Source organism: Oncorhynchus keta, chromosome 6 (assembly GCF_023373465.1).
Source record: "Oncorhynchus keta strain PuntledgeMale-10-30-2019 chromosome 6, Oket_V2, whole genome shotgun sequence".
NCBI lineage: Eukaryota > Metazoa > Chordata > Actinopteri > Salmoniformes > Salmonidae > Oncorhynchus > Oncorhynchus keta.
Window position 1 is genome coordinate 39780258 of NC_068426.1, and position 19991 is coordinate 39800248.

At 50.6% G+C, this 19991-nt stretch overlaps 1 protein-coding gene across 1 annotated transcript in view; it reads left to right on the plus strand.

Moving 5' to 3' along the window:
* LOC118385509 (protein Niban 2-like) overlaps window positions 1-19991 on the plus strand; it is a 64399-nt gene that overhangs the window by 32795 nt on the left and 11613 nt on the right. Inside the window, exons 6-8 of the mRNA XM_035772713.2 lie at window positions 4695-4810; window positions 14080-14184; window positions 14460-14622. Of these exons, the coding sequence (XP_035628606.1) occupies window positions 4695-4810; window positions 14080-14184; window positions 14460-14622 (384 nt within the window). The remainder of the gene's footprint in view (window positions 1-4694; window positions 4811-14079; window positions 14185-14459; window positions 14623-19991) is intronic.

Here is a 19991-nt window from a genome sequence, read left to right on the forward strand (position 1 = left end):
TGGATAAAAGCCTGAGCTGGAATGTGACGCTAGCTGACACTGGCTAACTTGATAAAATCCTGAAAATCTCTAGTGTTGTAGTATACCCCTCCTGGCCTGATCAACTTAACACCACATTGCAGCTTTAACCCTTAACAGACTGAGTGGGCCATATTTCTGCCGTGGTGGGGTCTGTTTACCATTGTGTATACGCACAGAGAGCGAGACAGGCTGGATGTGAAGGCCTGGGAACTGGGATCTGGCTGTGGTAGGACTCGGGAGTCACGCCAACCACAGTAGTGCAGAGAGGGAGAGAGAGACGGAAATGCCTCAAAGAGACATTGGTAAATGTTGCCACATGTTCTATTTTTACAAAACACTTTCTCATGTCTGCTGCTACTCTGGATGCTGATCTTGCTATAAGTAAAGGTTTCCAACAGGCCTTTTTGTGAATTAAACATGATTCCCTTTTCCAGGGTATTGCCTCGAAGCACTAAGATATGCTTTCCATGTGTGGGTGTTCATTTGTGTTGAGAGATACTAAGTGGCCAGTTTAATAGGTACACCACCCTGTTCACGAAAAATTAGGTCCAGTTAGGTCCTTTTGATACCGATTTGAACAACGTTTCTATGCCCTGAAGAATTTGGGCTGTTCTGGAGGCAAAGGGGGGGGGGGTTTATGTAAACGTCTTCTCACTGTCAACTGCGTTTATTTTCAGCAAACTTAACATGTGTAAATATTTGTATGAACATAAGATTCAACAACTGAGACATAAACTGAACAAGTTCCACAGACATGTGAGTAACGTAAATGGAATAATGTGTCCCTGAACAAAGGGGGGTCAAAATCAAAAGTAACAGTCAGTATCTGGTGTGGCCACCAGCTGCATTAAGTACTGCAGTGCATCTCCTCCTCATGGACTGCACCAGATTTGCCAGTTCTTGCTGTGAGATGTTACCCCACTCTTCCACCAAGGCACCTGCAAGTTCCCGGACATTACTGGGGAATGGCCCTAGCCCTCACCCTCCGATCCAACAGGTCCCAGATGTGCTCAATGCGATTAAGATCCAGGCTCTTCGCTGGCCATGCCAGAACACTGACATTCCTGTCTTGCAGGAAATCACATACAGAACGAGCAGTATGGCTGGTGGCACTGTCATATTTGAGGGTCATGACATGATGAGCCTGCAGGAAGGGTACCACATGAGGGAGGAGGATTTCTTCCCTGTAACGCACAGCGTTGAGATTGCCTGCGCAATGACGACAAGCTCAGTCCGATGATGCTGTGACACATCATCCCAGACCACGACGGACCCTCCACCTCCAAATCGATCCCGCTCCAGAGTACAGGCCTCGGTGTAACGCTCATTCCTTCGACAATAAACGCAAATCTGACCTGACCATCAGCTCTGGTGAGACAAAACTGCGACTCGTCAGTGAAGAGCACTTCCTGTCTGGTCCAGCGACAGTGGGTTTGTACCCATAGGTGACGTTCTTGCTGGTGATGTCTGGTGAGGACCTGCGTTACAACAGGCCTACAAGCCCTCAGTCCAGCCTCTCTCAGCCTATTGCGGACAGTCTGAGCGCTGATGGAGGTACTGTGTGTTCCTGGTGTGTGTTCCTGGTGTATCTCGGGCAGTTGTTGTTGCCATCCTGTACCTGTGATGTTTGTGTGATGTTTGCATGTACTGATCCTGTGCAGGTGTTACACGTGATCTGCCACTGCGAGGATGATCAGCTGTCCGCCCTGTAGTTCTGTCTTAGGCATCTCACAGTATGGACATTGCAATTTATTGCCCTGGCCACATCTGCAGTCCACATGCCTCCTTGCAGCATGCCTAAGGCACGTTCACGCAGATGAGCGGGGACCCTGGCCATCTTTCTTTTGGTGTTTTTCAGAGTCAGTAGAAGGGCCTCTTTAGTGTCCTAAGTTTTCATAACTGTGACCTTAATTGCCTACCGTCTGTAAGCTGTTAGTGTCTTAAAGACCATTCCACATGTGCATGTTCATTAATTGTTCGTGGTTCCTTGAACAAGCATGGGAAACAATTTTTCAACCCTTTACAATTAAGATTTGTGAAGTAATTTGGATTTTTACAAATTATCTTTGAAAAAATGGAAAAACACGTCTTTTTTTTTTTTGTTGCTGAGTTTACAATGCTTTTAGTTTTAGAGTTCACATGTAGTTTAGTAAAAGTTCACACTGCTCCACATGTCCCAAGGGGAACATGGTTTGAGAAATTGTTATTTTTATGAAGGGAAATCATAGCAGACTTGTTTTAAGGGGGTCCGTCCCTCTTTATCCCTGGTGACACATTTTTCTTGCTGTGTGATGCTCTACTCCCTATGTAGTGCACTACTTTTGAGTGCACCATATAGGGAAGTGCACTGTGTGTATGTATGTGTGTGTGTGTCATTTTGGATACAGACGTGGCCAGCTGACCTGTGTTCTCATGAATGCCAAGACAAACTAGCCCCATTTTCACCCTCACCCATCAGCCCAGAGTTGGCATAGCGGGCATGGGGGTAGAGGGAGTGCTTCCTGTCTAACCCTCCCCCCAACCTTCTCCATATAATTTCCTCTCTTTGTCAAACCCACAGCCGTGGCATGCGGGATACACACACACATTTGCACGTGACTAGACGACATCACAGACACACTCAAGTGGGTCTTTCCTGTACGCTTCACTCTTGTGGAGTCATGAGGTGACATGCGATTCCGTTATGTAAGAGTATTTTCCCCCCCAAACATTTTATATTTAGCAGGGGTCTCCTCCTACATAGTGTTTTCTCAGTGGGTTGCTTGACTTCGACTAAGCTGAGTGCTATCCTCTACTGATTCTGTGGAGGGTTGTAGTCGTTAGGTCGCATCTGTACGTTGGCACAATCAATAGCTCCTCACCGTTCTGTTTACCTGGCATAGTGATTTGTCTGCACATGTTGGCACATTGTTCTTTCTATGCATGCTGTGGAGCTCTGGCCCATCCATCCATATGGCAGCTGTGGAGCTCTGTCCCATCATCCATCCATCCATCCATCCATATGGTAGCTGTGGAGCTCTGGCCCATCATCCATCCATCCATCCATCCATATGGTAGCTGTGGAGCTCTGGCCCATCATCCATCCATCCATCCATCCATATGGTAGTTCTCTGGCCCATCATCCATCCATCCATCCATCCATCCATATGGTAGCTGTGGAGCTCTGGCCCATCATCCATCCATCCATCCATCCATATGGTAGCTGTGGAGCTCTGGCCCATCCATCCATCCATCCATCCAGGTAGCTGTGGAGCTCTGTCATCCATCCATCCATCCATCCATATGGCAGCTGTGGAGCTCTGGCCCATCATCCATCCATCCATCCATCCATATGGTAGCTGTGGAGCTGGCAGGCACATTGTTCTTTCTATGCATGCTGTGGAGCTCTGGCCCATCCATCCATATGGCAGGCACATTGTGTTCTTTCTATGCATGCTGTGGAGCTCTGGCCCATCATCCATCCATCCATCCATCCATATGGTAGCTGTGGAGCTCTGGCCCATCCATCCATATGGCAGGCACATTGTGTTCTTTCTATGCATGCTGTGGAGCTCTGGCCCATCCATCCATCCATCCATATGGCAGCTGTGGAGCTCTGGCCCATCCATCCATATGGCAGGCACATTGTGTTCTTTCTATGCATGCTGTGGAGCTCTGTCCCATCCATCCATATGGCAGCTGTGGAGCTCTGTCCCATCCATCCATATGGCAGGCACATTGTGTTCTTTCTATGCATGCTGTGGAGCTCTGTCCCATCCATCCATATGGCAGCTGTGGAGCTCTGGCCCATCCATCCATATGGCAGGCACATTGTGTTCTTTGTATGCATGCTGTGGAGCTCTGGCCCATCAATCCATATGGCAGGCACATCTTGCTTGTTTGCTATTCAATTCATGTCCATACCTCAACACACTACCTACTAGACGGTGTTTCAATACAATGACCTTGAGAAACCGATTTCAGCCTTATTTCAGAATACCCTGACCTTGAAGGCTGGTGTATTTTTACCACATACGCAAACCCACATGAGTGCTGACTTCCTGAAAGCGAATTAGCCCTATGAACACGTGTGCTGACTCCTCTTCAGCTGCCTACCATTGTCCCTGCTGCTACCGGGAGAGGCCGTTACCATAGTAACTACACCGCCTCTGTCACTTCCTGTTTTGGGCACGACTCCGCTGCCTGACAAGGGCTGTGATTCCTGTGTTGTCCCACGGTCAAGCTCCTATTATTAACAAATAGCCGTTGTAGTGGAACATGGCTGGTTTATGTAGGGCCAAGAGGTCGTTGATAATGTTCTAGCAACTTCCTTGAGCAACTGAAAAGTGTGTTTTTGAAAAGCCATGTAAAAGCTTGAGAATAGATTTTTCAAATTCAATTACCTGAATAGTTTGATAGCTGGTCGCTCAGTGCAGTTGACACGCCTGTTTTGTGTCTTCCAAACACACTGTCTCTCAGGTCCTTCCCAAATGGTATCATATTCCGTATATAGTGCACTACTTATGAACAGAGCCTAATGGGACCTGGTCAAAAACAGTGCACTATATGGGGAATAGGGTGCCATTTGGGACTCTACCTCAGTGTTCATACTGAAACATTTCAAACGTCACAATCACTTCCACCACAGATGCTCCAGCCTATCGTAACAGTGTGCTCTTGCCTGCCCCCTCCAGGTCTGTCAGAGGAGTGCAGGGTGCAGACCCCTGCCTTCACAGATGCAGTGCGGCTCCACAGGCAGGCTCAGGGACACTACGGCACCTGGGACATGATGTGTGGAGGGCCACCACAGGTGAGAGGAACACTGGAGCTGGCTCTAGCTCCTTGAGGACTGAGTCACATTTTAGTCAACCTCGTTTCATTTGAATGCATTGTGAATAGGTGATGCTAACACCTTACAGTACTTACAGCAGGTCTGAGTCACGGCCTAAACCTCTTGAGTGTCCATGATGGATGAGTCAGGCAGCTGGTGTGTATTTGAGGTCTGTCTTGAGGGTTTGTTGACTGTTTCTCTGAGAGTACAGGTGGAATTGAACTCTCCTCCTGAGAAAACGTAAGCATAACATCAGTTCTCTGATACGAGTTAGATACTGTATCTCACATGAGGGACTCACAAGAATCTTATAAGCGCAAAGAACCAATCGCAACACATTTGTCGGAGACGGACCGGTCGAGTGGCGAATGAATTGAGCCTCTCCCCTCAAACTAAAGAGTCATTGTCGAGCCGAACGTCCTCACTCTTGTGAGTAGGGGAATACGGTGAGATCTCACTCATCAGATAAATCAGATAATCGGGGTTACACACGTAACCTTAAGTCATTTTTCCATTATTAGTTTCAACATCTCAAATGAGGAATATGGCCAAGTCTCATATTGCAACATGTTCTCCGAAGCCAGGTAACTACAACATATCAACCCTCAGAGGCCCCGACACTAACGACCATATGCACCAAAGAATGTGCAGTGACGTCTAGCTGGTAGAACCTCCTTAAAAGTATAAGGGGATGCCCAACAAGCTGTATCGCAAGGGCATCTCCTTGCAGGAGAATTCGACAGTGCCTAAGAAGTAGCCATACCTCTGGTGGAGTGAGGCCTTCTGGAGGCCTTCTGGAGGCCTTCTGGAGTCTGGAACGCTTTACTATTATAGGCCAATATATAATAGCTTCCGCCATCCAATGTGATAACCGTTGACTGCTTCTGCCAGGGAGGCTCCCGTGACCGAGTTGGTCGCTCTTGTGCAAAGCTCTCGTTCTATCCGTTCACACGGGACAAACACGGTGGAGTCGCTCTCCTGTAGAAGGGAAAGGCGGCGGATGGAGAGCCACAAGGTCCAAGGCGAGAATTGTAATTGCTGCTGACCCTTTTTTTAGGCATAAAGGCAGGGTTGGGCAATAAGGCAACCTTGGAAAAGCCCCGTGCCAACTGTAGGCATGAATCTCTCAACTTGCTTTGCGGACATAAGGGCGACCAATAAAGCAGTCTTAAAGGAGGGATGTGTCGTCTCCACGCTTTCCAGCGACGCAAAAGGCTGCTATGAAATGGCCTCGAGCACAAAAGACCCATGACTGGACTAAAGGCTTGGGAACTGGCCGTAAGCAACGAGGCCCCCTCTGTGGCTCTCGAGTAGTACAGCGGTCTAAGGCACTGCATCTCAGTGCAAGAGACGTCACGACAGTCCCTTCGTTCGAATCCAGGCTGTACTCGCATCAGGCCGTGATTGGGAGTCCCAAAGGGCGCCACACAATGGGCCCAGCGTCGTGCGGGTTTGGCCGGGGTCGGCCGTCATTGTAAATAAAAATGTGTTCTTAACTGACTTGCCTAGTTAAATAAAGGTTCCTTATTTAAATTTAAAATTGAAACGCAAGTGGTGTTTCCCCAGCGTATTATTGTGACAGGCCGAAGAAGCCGGCTGGAGAAAGTTTTCCCTCTGTTCGGGAAAAAGTATAACAATACAGAGCAATGGTCAGGAATGATGTGTTTCTGGTCACACCACTTCTCAAAAAATGCACCACTTGATTCCATACGGAGGGCGTGTAGAAGGAGCCCTCTGGATCGTCTCAATGACTCTGAGAGGGCAGGCCTGTCGCATCCAGATTTAACCTCTCACGGGCCAGGCCCAGAGGGCCATGGTGTCTGGGTAAGGTTGTCAAATTGACTTGGGTCAGCAGATCCCTGCGTAATGGCAGTTGCCAGGGCTCGGCGTACAGCAGGTAGATGAGCTTACGCTATGCAGAGCTCGCCTGGCCATCAAGGGGCTACCAAGTTGAGGGATGAGCCTTCTAGATTGGGGCTGAGGCGAGTATAAGTATAACGCAACACCCTCTGCCAAGCGTGTGCCAGCAAATTCAACCGGAGTTGTCTCCAGCTTGCGTGAAGAATAGCGGGTAGTGTGTGTGTTTTCGTGCAAAGAGATCTATGGAAGCTTGACCGTGTCTCTCCCAGATCTGTTTCACCGCTTGGCGATTTGGTATTTTTGGTGTTGGTATTTTATTAGGATCCCCATTTAGCTGTTGCGATAAGCAGCAGCTTCTCTTCTTGGGGTCCACGTGAAACATGACATAATACAGAACATTAAACTAGAACCGCTCAAGGACAGAACTACTCAAAGGTTCGGTACTGACTCAATACTGAATCTGTTCACCTGAGCAATACGAGGTTTAAGAGTTCCATGCAATCATGGCTCTATATAATACTGTTTCCTTCAATTCATTCTGGATTTGGGGACTGTGACAAGTTGGTGGCATGTCTGGTGCAGTGTGTGTGTGTGTGTGTCAGTGCTGTGTTAACTATGCAAACAATTTAGTAATTTTCTACACATTAATGTTAAACACTGAATAAAAATGTAAAGTGTTGGTCCTATGTTTTATGAGCTGAAATAAAAGATCCCAGAAATGTTCCATATTCACAAAAAGCTATTTCTCCCAAATGTTTTGCACAAATGTGTTTACATCCCTGTTAGTGAGCATTTCTCCTTTGCCAAGATAATCCATCCACCTGACATATCAAGAAGCTGATTAAATAGCATGATCACTACACAGGTGCACCTTGTGCTGGGGAAAATAAAAGGCCACTCTAAAATGTGAAGTTTTGTAACACAACACAATGCCACAGAAGTCTCAAGTTGAGGCATGCTGACTTCAGGAATGTCCACCAGAGCTGTTGCTGACTGCCAGAGAATTGAATGTTGACTTTTTGACCTTAAGCCGCCTCGTTTTTTTTTTAGAGAATTTGTCAGTACATCCAACCGGCCTCAACCTCAGACCAAGTGTGGTATCATGTTAGCGGTTTGCTAATGTCATTGTTGTGAACAGAGTGCCCCATGGTGGCTGTGGGGTTATGGTATGGGCAGGCATGACTCAGTAGAAAGGCCTCTTTAGTGTCCTAAGTTTTTATAACTGTGACCTTAATTGGTGTCTTAACAACCGTTCCACAGGTGCATGTTCATTAATTGTATATGGTTTATTGGGAAACAGTGTTTGTACCCTTTACAATGAAGATCTGAAGTTATTTGGATTTTTACAAATTATCTTTGAAAGACGAGGTCCTGGAAAATGTTTTTTATTTAATTTATTTTTTATTTTTTTTGAGTTTACAATGCTTTTAGTTTTAGAGCTGTTCAGAACATGTTTATTACTGGCCACCCATTCTAAAACTGACTGCAACTCTCTACGTACATACCCCAACCTGAAGCCATGGATTACAGGCAACATCTGCACTGAGCTAAAGGCTAAAGTTGCTGCTTTCAAGGAGTAGGGAACTAATCCGGAAGCTTAAGAAATTCTGATGCGCCTTCCGATGAACCAACAAACAAGCAAGGTGTCAATACAGGAGATCGAATCCTACTATACCTGCTCTGATGCTTGTTGGATGTGGCAGAGCTTGCAAACTATCACTGATTACAAAGGGAAACCCAGCCGAATGCTTACCCAGTGACACAAGTCTACCAGATGAGCTAAATGGCTTCTATGCTCACTTTGAGACAAGCAACAGTGAACCATGCGTGAGAGCACCAGCTGTTCCAGACAACTGTATGATTACGCTTTCTGTAGCCGACGTGTGTGTAAGACCTTTTTAAAGGATAACATTCACAAGGCCACAGGGCCAGACAGATTACCAGGACGAGTACTCAGAGAATGCGCTGACCAGCTGGCAAGTGCCTATACTGACATTTTAAACCTCTCTTTTACCCAGTCTGTAATACCACATGTTTCAAGCAAACCACCATAGTCCCTGTGCCTAAGAACGCCAAAGTCATTTTGACAGGTTACAATCTTTGAAAGGCTGGTTATAGCTCACAACACAATTATCCTAGAAACCCTGGACCCACTCCCAATACGCGTACCGCACCAAATGGTCAACAGATAATGCAATTTCTATGGCACTTCACATCAGCCTTTCCCACCCAGACAAAAGGAACGCCTACGTGAGAATTGTTCATTGATTGCAGCTCAGTGTTCAACACCATACTGTCCTCTAAGCTCATCACTAAGCGAAGAACTGAACACCTCCCTCTGCAACTGGATCCTGGCCTTCCTGACGGGCCGCTCCCAGGTGGTGAGGGAAGGCAACAACACATTCTCTGACAGGAAACTGATGGCCTTAACACGCCCCAATTCACATCGACGGAGATGTAGTGGAGTGGATCGAGCGCTTCAAGTTCCTCGGTGTCCACATTTACTAATGACCTATCCAAACACACCACCACAGTTGTGAAGCGGACACTCCGCTCCTCAAAATGTTCTACATCTGCACCATTGAGAGCATCTGGACTTTTCTGCATCACTTCTTGGAATGGCAACTGCTCAGCATCCAACCACAAGGTGCCACAGAGGGTCGTGTGTACACCCCGCCACGCAGTGTCAGAGGAAGGCCCTAAAAATTGTGAGACTCTTTCTGCTACAGTCTGGGAAGCGGTACCGGAGCACCAAGTCTGGGACCAAAAGCGCCTGAACAGCCCCCCCCCCCCGACTTGGTGACTGCAACTTTGCTGCTGGCAACAATTTATGCTTTTTTTGCCTATGTTTACTGAGTAAATCGGAGAAGATAGCACCGTTACTCTGATGTCCTGAAGTGATCGGACTTGCCTATAGTATGAGAGACAACTTTGAAGGGATCACAGTGTTGGGCATGAGACAGGAGGCACGCATCTGAAATGGCACCCTATTCCCTATATAGTGCACCCTATTCCCTATATAGTGCACCCTATTCCCTATATAGTGCACCCTATTCCCTATATAGTGCACCCTATTCCCTATATAGTGCACCCTATTCCCTATATAGTGGACCCAGGTCAAAAGTAGTACACTATATAGGGTGCTATTTGGATGGCCACCCTAGATTTACCGTGTCAATATCATGGCCCTATTTAATAACCGCTGTCCTTCCAGGAGTAGTGGTGTGTTTCTAGCCTTTGTTGCCTACGTAGGGTTTGCCAAGAGCATCACAGGCGTCCTAAAGCAAGTACCTCACCAACCACACAGTAGGCTTCTATGAACATCTAGAGACGAGGGGGGAAATTTCTGCATGTCATGTAGCTAGTTCAGCTCCAATCTGTTGTCTGGACCGCATTGAGACGATTATTCAAGTATGTCGAAAGCAGAGTGGGACAAGTCGAGCCCCGGTTCAAGCATATTAAAGTTATGGTTTTATATTCTGCAGCCAAAGCAAACCAGGCCTACTACACATGCAGCTGGATAAAGACTGTAAGGCTGTGTCCTCGTTGTCCTCTTTAAGAGATGGGTTGGGTGGGGTGTGCATATTTACACATGTTAAACCACTTCCTCAGAACTATCATGTCAAACTTGTTTGTTTTCAGTTTCCCTTATGATTTCACTGGAAGGTGTGTGTGTGTGTGTTATATCCACAGATGTTGGTCTTCCCCATGTGAATGAACCGACAGTGTGTTTTCGAATGATTATTAGCTGCCTGGTGACATGTTTGACAGTTTAGTGTAGGGTTGTATTCATTAGGCTACATGGTAGTAAAACCTTTTTTCCGTGTCAGTTCCTAATGAATGAATCGCAGTTTAGAGGAGGAGCTTTGGGAAGGTAAATGAAGAGTTATTGAGCACCGAGAGTGTGTGTTGTGTGCCAGACTGTGTGCATGGGCTGGGTCCTGGGTAAGGGCAGTAAGCACTTTTCCTGTCTCCCTCCTGCTAGTTTCAATCGCCCCCCCAGTGTGTCTACAAACACGCAACACAGGAAAAAGGGGACATAGGGCCAGTGTTTGTGCTGCAGGGCGGGGGCTGCTTGCTTGTTTTTCCTAGGGTTCAGGAAACAGTTGGCCTACTCCTGTGACAAACCCGTCTCGCATTTACAGTACCAGTCAAAAGTTTGGACCCGCCTAGTCATTCAAGGGTTTTTCTTTATTTGGACTATTTTCAACATTGTAGAATAATAGTGAAGACAACTCTGGAATCCTGTAGTAACCAAAAAAACAACAACACAAATAATTAAGCCAAGACTGGGCAAAGCATCAAGGCAAAAAGGGTGGCTACCTTGAAGAATCTCAACAACAACAAATATAGTTTGATTTAACACTTTTTTTTGGTTACTACATGACTCTATATGTGTTGTTTCATAGTTTAGATGTCTTCACTATTATTCTACAATGTAGAAAATAGTACAAATAAAGAAACCTGCAATGTACAAACTTGGTACTGTATGTTGGCATATAAACTATAGTTGTTTACCAGTGAAATGTATGCTGGAATATGTTTTGTATCTACCCTTATGTGATTCTGACCAAGAACCGAGAGCAACTAGACGGGTGAGGTGTACTACTAGTACAGTACTGTCTAGTAGTATCCTCTATAATTTCTTATATCAAACAAGAACACGACCCAGAAGATGACGTACACTGCCATTGTTTGTATTGTGTAACAAAGGCAGGGGTTTGTTTTCTGAAACACAAGGAGGAGGAGGAGGGGGGGGGGATTTTTACCCCTGAGGACTGGACCTTCATCCCTCTGCTGTGGCCGTAGCTGTGGCCCATGAGTAAACCACCATCTGGCCATATTGTGTAACGCCACACCCTACGATCACTTCTAATTGTGGATGTAATTCAAATGGGACAATCAGGCCCGGTATAATTTGGGCTTTAAAGACATGGTCCTGAACTTTGGCGACTAGTAAACCTCCTGCTTTGGGCTGGATGTGTCAATGTGTAGTTTAAACAGGCATAGTGTATGAGCAGAAGTAGTGTCTTACCTCAATTAGCCACCAAATCCCTAGTTTGAAAAGCGACTATTTTCTGTAACCCGTGTGGCGCCTTTCCCCCCCCACGCGGGCCAGCCCCCACGCGGGCCAGCTCCCTAGCAATTTGAGTTTCAGCCAATGAGCTTCGGTAACTGAAAGGTGGCTGGATCGAATCGCTGAGCTGACAAGGTAAAAAAATCTGTCTTTCTGCCCCTGAACAAGGCAGTTAACCCACTGTTTCCCTGGTAGGATGTCATTGTAAATAAGAATTTGTTCTTAACTGACTTGCCTAGTTAAATAAAGGTTAAATAAAAAATTGGCATTTTCAAGTGAGTGACTGTGTATGATGGGTTGGATTGGAGGAGGGGTGGACTAGGGTGTGTGTTCAGTGATTGAGTGCCTTTTTAAAAATGTTTGCTGTAAATCTAGTGAGGCGGTTGCGCTGCAGGTAAAAAGGTGTGTGTGTGTGCCTGTAAGCACCTTTTATAATGCAGAACCACTAATGAGCAAAGGGAAATGGAGAACTGGCCCTCTGACAAACCCAATCCCAGCAGATGTATCTGTTTGGAGTGTGTGTATTTTATTATTATTTATTTTTGGTCAGAGTCCTTTAGGTGTCTTTTGGGAAACTCCAAGTGGGCTGTCATGTACCTTTTATTGAGGAGTGGCTTCCGTCTGGTCACTCCACCATAAAGCCCTGATTGGTGGATTGCTGCAGAGATGGTTGGCCTTCTGGAAGGTTCTCCCATCTCCACAGGGAAACTCTGGAGCTTTGTCAGTGACCTTCGGGTTCTTGGTCACCTCTCTGACCAAGGCCCTTCTACCCCGATTGCTCAGTTTGGCCGGGCGGCCAGCTCTAGGAATTCTAGGAATGATGGAGACCACTGTGTTCTTGGGGACCTTCAATGCTGCAGAAATGTTTTGGTACCCTTCCCCAGATCTGTGCCTTGACATAATCCTCTCTCGGTGCTCTACGGACAATTCCTTCAACCTCATGGATTGGTTTTTGCTCTGACAAGCGCTGTCAACTGTGGGACCTTATATAGACAGGTGTGTGCCTTTCCAAATCATGTCCCATCAATTGAACAACTCCAAGTTGTGGAAACATCTCAAGGATGATCAATGGAAACAGGATGCACCTGAACTCCAATCTTGAGTCTCATAGCAGGGTCTGAATTCTTATGTACATTGTTTTATTTTTTTTATTTGTAAAATATTTGAAAACATTTCTAAAAACCTGTTTTCACTTTGTCATTATGTGGTATTGTGTGTAGATTTTTAAAATGTATTTTAGGCAAGTCGGTTAAGAACAATTTCTTATTTACAATGATTGGCCAATTGTGCGCCGCCCTATGAGACTCCCGATCACGGCCGGTTGTGATACAGCTCGGGATCGAACCAGGGTCTGTAGTGATACCTCTAGCACTACGCTGCAGTGCCTTAGACCGCTGCGCCACTCGGGAGCCTAGATTGATGGGATTAAAAAAAAAAAAACTATTTTTAGAATAAGGCGAATGTAGAAAAAGTCCAGGTCTGAGTACATTCTAAATGCACTGTAGATGTGTGGTAGTAGATTAGTGGCCAGAGGGCACACACTTAATGTGTTGTGAAATGCATTGTAATGTTTTTAAAATTGTAGAACTGCCTTCAGTTTGCTGGACCCCAGGAAGAGTAGCTGTTGCCTTGGCAGGATCTAATGGGGATCCATGATAAACCCCAGGAAGAGTAGCTGCTGCCTTGGCAGGAGCTCATGGGGATCCATAATAAACCCCAGGAAGAGTAGCTGCTGCCTTGGCAGGAGCTAATGGGGATCCATAATAAACCCCAGGAAGAGTAGCTGCTGCCTTGGCAGGAGCTAATGGGGATCCATAATAAATACAACATACAAAATAGGAATATTGTGAACAGCTCCTCACTCATACATTTAGCAATTATTATGTTGTGTAAAGGTGCCACATATTACTGTGAGCCCTGGTCAAAGTAGTGCACTTATATAGGGAATAGGGTGCCATTTGGGATGGACTCATGTACTGAACCTGCATACTGTTGTGCAAACACACCAGTCAACCCATTCATGTAGGTGACTCTGAAGTGGTTGCGCTCTACAGGTTGCCAGTTAGTTGTGTGTTTGTTACCGTTCTGTTTGAAATGCCACAAAGATTAAGACTTGACACAACACCTTGTCATTTTCTCTGTTGTGGGAACACCGAACTCCAACAACAAAGCCTCTCTCTAAAGTCTCATATGCTTTTACTAGGTGCCAAGTCCTGCCAGCCACTAGTTACTTATCTTGGTTTCTCATACAGGCACATCCCGTACACACACTTTAAAGATTGTGTAAGTGATTAATGCTGTGTGTGTTTAGATCCTAGCCAACCTAGTGATGGAGACTCTCTACCCAGAGCTGAGGAATCTGATTGGTCCTCGTCTGAAGGGGAAGGTGCAACAGAGACAGAGGAACTGGATGCTGGTGAGTCGTTCTACCGACGTGCTGCACTCTGTTCTTTCCCCCAGAGGTTTCCCTGAGCACACCGTTTTTCCTGTTCAGGTCACATAGTCTGGAAAACTCCTGGCCCAACATTCCTGATCACAAAGCTGATTGCGTGTGCATCCCAAATGGCACCCTATTGCCTACATAGTGCACTTCTTTTGACCAGCCTACACGTGCATTATGTGCCCTGGTCAAAGGTTGTGGAATAGGGTGGCATCTGGGACAACCCTCTCTCTCTCCCTGTCCCTCTCCAGATCTCTGAGGCGGTGTATAAGCAGGTGTTGTCTCAGACCCAGGCCCAATACGAGGCTCTCGTCCAGGCCTGTGAGGTAGAGACGCCCCGTCTAGACGCCGCTCTACGCACAGACATGGACCAGATTATCACCTCCAAGGAGCACGTCAGCGGCAAGATCCGCGGTGAGAGGCGCGTCCTGGCACGCACACATGCACACGCTTTTAAAAAAATATATCCTGACACCCTCTCACCTCGTGTTGTGACACAGCAGCACCCACAGGAAACACTCCTTCCACTTTACACCCACAACACAGGCTGTGATGCAGTGTGTCGACTTAATCACAGTGCGTTAGTTGTCTCAACGATGGCACTTTTTCAGTCCAAGCGTCTAGTGGAGAGTCCAGGGAATTACCGAAGTGTTTGTGCTGTAAAATGAGCAGTGCTGTAATGCTCCTCAACAGAGGGGCCTTTTGTTAGCAACGGTTTGTCATTTCTAGTGTTTGTGGTTTGTTGAGTGCAGTTAGATCAGTCATTGAATGCGTCCCCAATGGCACCTATTCCCTACACAGTGCACTACTTTTGACAATCCCTATCTCTTCGTCAAAAGTAGTGTGGACTATGTAGGGAATAAAGTGCCATTTGGGATAGAAGGGTCTTATCCCTCACTCCTTATCCCTTACGCTCATCTCTCATCCCTCTCTCTCATCCCTCTCGCCCCGCTCTCTCATCCCTCTCGCCCCGCTCTCTCATCCCTCTCGCCCCGCTCTCTCATCCCTCTCGCCCCGCTCTCTCATCCCTCTCGCCCCGCTCTCTCATCCCTCTCGTCCCCGCTCTCTCATCCCTCTCGTCCCGCTCTCTCATCCCTCTCGTCCCGCTCTCTCATCCCTCTCGTCCCGCTCTCTCATCCCTCTCGCCCCGCTCTCTCATCCCTCTCGCCCCGCTCTCTCATCCCTCTCGCCCCGCTCTCTCATCCCTCTCGCCCCGCTCTCTCATCCCTCTCGCCCCGCTCTCTCATCCCTCTCGCCCCGCTCTCTCATCCCTCTCGCCCCGCTCTCTCATCCCTCTCGCCCCGCTCTCTCATCCCTCTCGCCCCGCTCTCTCATCCCTCTCGCCCCGCTCTCTCATCCCTCTCGCCCCGCTCTCTCATCCCTCTCGCCCCGCTCTCTCATCCCTCTCGCCCCGCTCTCTCATCCCTCTCGCCCCGCTCTCTCATCCCTCTCGCCCCGCTCTCTCATCCCTCTCGCCCGCTCTCTCATCCCTCTCCCTCTCATCCCTCTCGCTCTCTCATCCCTCTCGCCCCGCTCTCTCATCCCTCTCGCTCTCGCCCTCGCTCTCTCATCCCTCTCGCCCCGCTCTCTCATCCCTCTCGCCCCGCTCTCTCTTCCCTCTCGCCCCGCTCTCTCTTCCCTCTCGCCCCGCTCTCTCTTCCCTCTCGCCCCGCTCTCTCTTCCCTCTCCCCCGCTCTCTCGTCCCGCTCTCTCGTCCCGCTCTCTCGTCCCTCTCTCTCGTCCCTCTCTCTCGTCCCTCTCTCTCGTCCCTCTCTCTCGTCCCTCTCTCTCGTCCCTCTCTCTCGTCCCTCTCTCTCGTCCCTCTCTCTCGTCCCTCTCTCTCGTCCCTCTCTCTCGTCCCTCTCTCTCGTCCCTCTCTCTCGTCCCTCTCTCTCGTCCCGCTCTCTCGTCCCGCTCTCTCGTCCCGCTCTCTCGTCCCGCTCTCTCGTCCCGCTCTCTCGTCCCGCTCTCTCGTCCCGCTCTCTCGTCCCGCTCTCTCGTCCCGCTCTCTCGTCCCGCTCTCTCGTCCCGCTCTCTCGTCCCGCTCTCTCGTCCCGCTCTCTCATCCCTCTCGCCCCTCTCTCATCCCTCTCGCCCCTCTCTCTCTCATCCCTCTCGTCCCTCTCTCTCTCATCCCTCTCGTCCCTCTCTCTCTCATCCCTCTCGTCCCTCTCTCTCTCATCCCTCTCGTCCCTCTCTCTCTCATCCCTCTCGTCCCTCTCTCTCTCATCCCTCTCGTCCCTCTCTCTCTCATCCCTCTCGCCCCTCTCTCTCTCATCCCTCTCGCCCCTCTCTCTCTCATCCCTCTCGCCCCTCTCTCTCTCATCCCTCTCGCCCCTCTCTCTCTCATCCCTCTCGCCCCTCTCTCTCTCATCCCTCTCGCCCCTCTCTCTCTCATCCCTCTCGCCCCTCTCTCTCTCATCCCTCTCGCCCCTCTCTCTCTCATCCCTCTCGCCCCGCTCTCTCTCATCCCTCTCGCCCCGCTCTCTCATCCCTCTCTCTCTCATCCCTCTCGCCCCTCTCTCTCTCATCCCTCTCGCCCCTCTCTCTCTCATCCCTCTCGCCCCGCTCTCTCATCCCTCTCGCCCCGCTCTCTCATCCCTCTCTCTCTCATCCCTCTCGCCCCGCTCTCTCATCTCTCGCCCCTCTCTCTCACCTCTCGCCCCGCTCTCTCATCTCTCGCCCCTCTCTCTCATCTCTCGCCCCTCTCTCTCTCATCGCTCGCCCCTCTCTCTCATCGCTCGCCCCTCTCTCTCGCCCCTCTCGCCCCTCTCTCTCTCTCGCCCCTCTCGCCCCTCTCTCTCTCATCCCTCTCGCCCCTCTCTCTCTCTCATCCCTCTCGCCCCTCTCTCTCATCCCTCTCGCCCCTCTCTCTCTCATCCCTCTCGCCCTCTCTCTCTCATCCCTCTCGCCCTCTCTCTCTCATCCCTCTCGCCCCTCTCTCTCTCATCCCTCTCGCCCCTCTCTCTCTCATCCCTCTCGCCCCTCTCTCTCATCCCTCTCGCCCCTCTCTCTCTCATCCCTCTCGCCCCTCTCTCTCTCATCCCTCTCGCCCTCTCTCTCTCATCCCTCTCGCCCCTCTCTCTCTCATCCCTCTCGCCCTCTCTCTCTCATCCCTCTCGCCCCTCTCTCTCTCATCCCTCTCGCCCCTCTCTCTCTCATCCCTCTCGCCCCTCTCTCTCTCATCCCTCTCGCCCCTCTCTCTCTCATCCCTCTCGCCCCTCTCTCTCTCATCCTCTCGCCCCTCTCTCTCTCATCCCTCTCCCCTCTCTCTCTCATCCCTCTCGCCCCTCTCTCTCTCATCCCTCTCGCCCCTCTCTCTCTCATCCCTCTCTCCCTCTCTCTCTCATCCCTCTCTCCCTCTCTCTCTCATCCCTCTCTCGCCCCTCTCTCTCTCATCCCTCTCTCGCCCTCTCTCTCTCATCCCTCTCTCGCCCCTCTCTCTCATCCTCTCTCGCCCCTCTCTCTCATCCCTCTCGCCCCGCTCTCTCATCCCTCTCGCCCCTCTCTCTCATCCCTCTCGCCCTCTCCTCATCCCTCTCGCCCCTCTCTCTCATCCCTCTCGCCTCTCTCCCTCTCATCCCTCTCGCCCCTCTCTCTCTCATCCCTCTCGCCCCTCTCTCTCTCATCCCTCTCGCCCCTCTCTCTCTCATCCCTCTCTCTCTCATCTTCTCTCATCCCTCTCGCCCCTCTCTCTCTCATCCCTCTCTCTCCCTCTCTCTCTCATCCCTCTCGCCCCTCTCTCTCTCATCCTCTCTCGCCCCTCTCTCTCTCATCCCTCTCGCCCCTCTCTCTCTCATCCCTCTCGCCCCTCTCTCTCATCCCTCTCTCTCTCTCTCCCTCTCGCCCCTCTCTCTCTCATCCCTCTCTCGCCCCTCTCTCCCTCTCTCTCTCTCATCCCTCTCTCCCCTCTCTCTCTCATCCCTCTCGCCCCTCTCTCTCTCATCCCTCTCGCCCCTCTCTCTCTCATCCCTCTCGCCCCTCTCTCTCTCATCCCTCTCCCTCTCTCTCGCCCCTCTCTCTCACCCCTCTCTCGCCCCTCTCTCTCGCCCCTCTCTCTCTCATCCCTCTCGCCCCTCTCTCTCTCCTCCCTCTCGCCCCGCTCTCTCATCCCTCTCGCCCCGCTCTCTCATCCCGCTCTCTCATCCCTCTCGCCCCTCTCTCTCTCATCCCTCTCGCCCCTCTCTCTCTCATCCCTCTCGCCCCTCTCTCTCTCATCCCTCTCGTCCCTCTCTCTCTCATCCCTCTCGTCCCTCTCTCTCTCATCCCTCTCGCCCCTCTCTCTCTCCCATCCCTCTCGCCCCTCTCTCTCTCCTCCCTCTCGCCCCTCTCTCTCTCATCCCTCTCGCCCCTCTCTCTCATCCCTCTCGCCCCTCTCTCTCATCCCTCTCGCCCCTCTCTCTCGCCCCTCTCTCTCTCATCCCTCTCGCCCCTCTCTCTCTCATCCCTCTCGCCCCGCTCTCTCATCCCTCTCGCCCCGCTCTCTCATCCCTCTCTCTCTCATCCCGCTCTCTCATCCCTCTCGTCTCTCATCCTCTCTCTCTCTCATCCCTCTCGCCCCTCTCTCATCCCTCTCGCCCGCTCTCTCATCCCTCATCCCTCTCTCTCGCCCCTCTCGCCCCTCTCTCTCATCCCTCTCGCCCTCTCTCTCATCCCTCTCGCTCTCTCGCCCCTCTCGCCCCTCTCTCTCGCCCCTCTCTCTCATCCCTCTCGCCCCTCTCTCTCATCCCTCTCGCCCCTCTCTCTCATCCCTCTCGCCCCTCTCTCTCTCATCCCTCTCGCCCTCTCTCTCATCCCTCTCGCCCCTCTCTCTCTCATCCCTCTCGCCCCTCTCTCTCTCATCCCTCTCGCCCCTCTCTCTCTCTCATCCCTTCTCGCCCCTCTCTCTCTCATCCCTCTCGCCCCTCTCTCTCTCATCCCTCTCGCCCCTCTCTCTCTCATCCCTCTCGCCCTCTCTCTCTCATCCCTCTCGCCCCTCTCTCTCTCATCCCTCTCGCCCCTCTCTCTCTCATCCCTCTCTCGCCCTCTCTCTCTCTCTCTCTCTCTCGCCCCTCTCTCTCTCATCCCTCTCGCCCTCTCTCTCGCCCCTCTCTCTCTCATCCCTCTCCCCTCTCTCTCATCCCTCTCGCCCCTCTCTCTCTCATCCCTCTCGCCCGCTCTCTCATCCGCTCTCTCATCCCTCTCGCCCCGCTCTCTCATCCCGCTCTCTCATCCCTCTCGCCCCTCTCTCTCTCATCCCTCTCGCCCCTCTCTCTCTCATCCCTCTCGCCCCTCTCTCTCTCATCCCTCTCGCCCCTCTCTCTCATCCCTCTCGCCCCGCTCTCTCATCCCTCTCTCTCTCATCCCGCTCTCTCATCCCTCTCGTCTCTCATCCCTCATCCCTCTCTCTCTCATCCCTCTCGCCCCGCTCTCTCATCCCTCTCGCCCCGCTCTCTCATCCCTCATCCCTCTCTCTCGCCCCTCTCGCCCCTCTCTCTCTCATCCCTCATCCCTCTCTCTCGCCCCTCTCGCCCCTCTCTCTCATCCCTCTCGCCCCTCTCTCTCGCCCCTCTCGCCCCTCTCTCTCATCCCTCTCGCCCCTCTCTCTCATCCCTCTCGCCTCTCTCTCGCCCCTCTCGCCCCTCTCTCTCGCCCCTCCTCTCTCCCTCTCATCCCCTCTCTCTCATCCCTCTCGCCCCTCTCTCTCTCATCCCTCTCGCCCCTCTCTCTCTCATCCCTCTCGCCCCTCTCTCTCTCATCCCTCTCGCCCGCTCTCTCATCCCTCTCTCTCTCGCCCCGCTCTC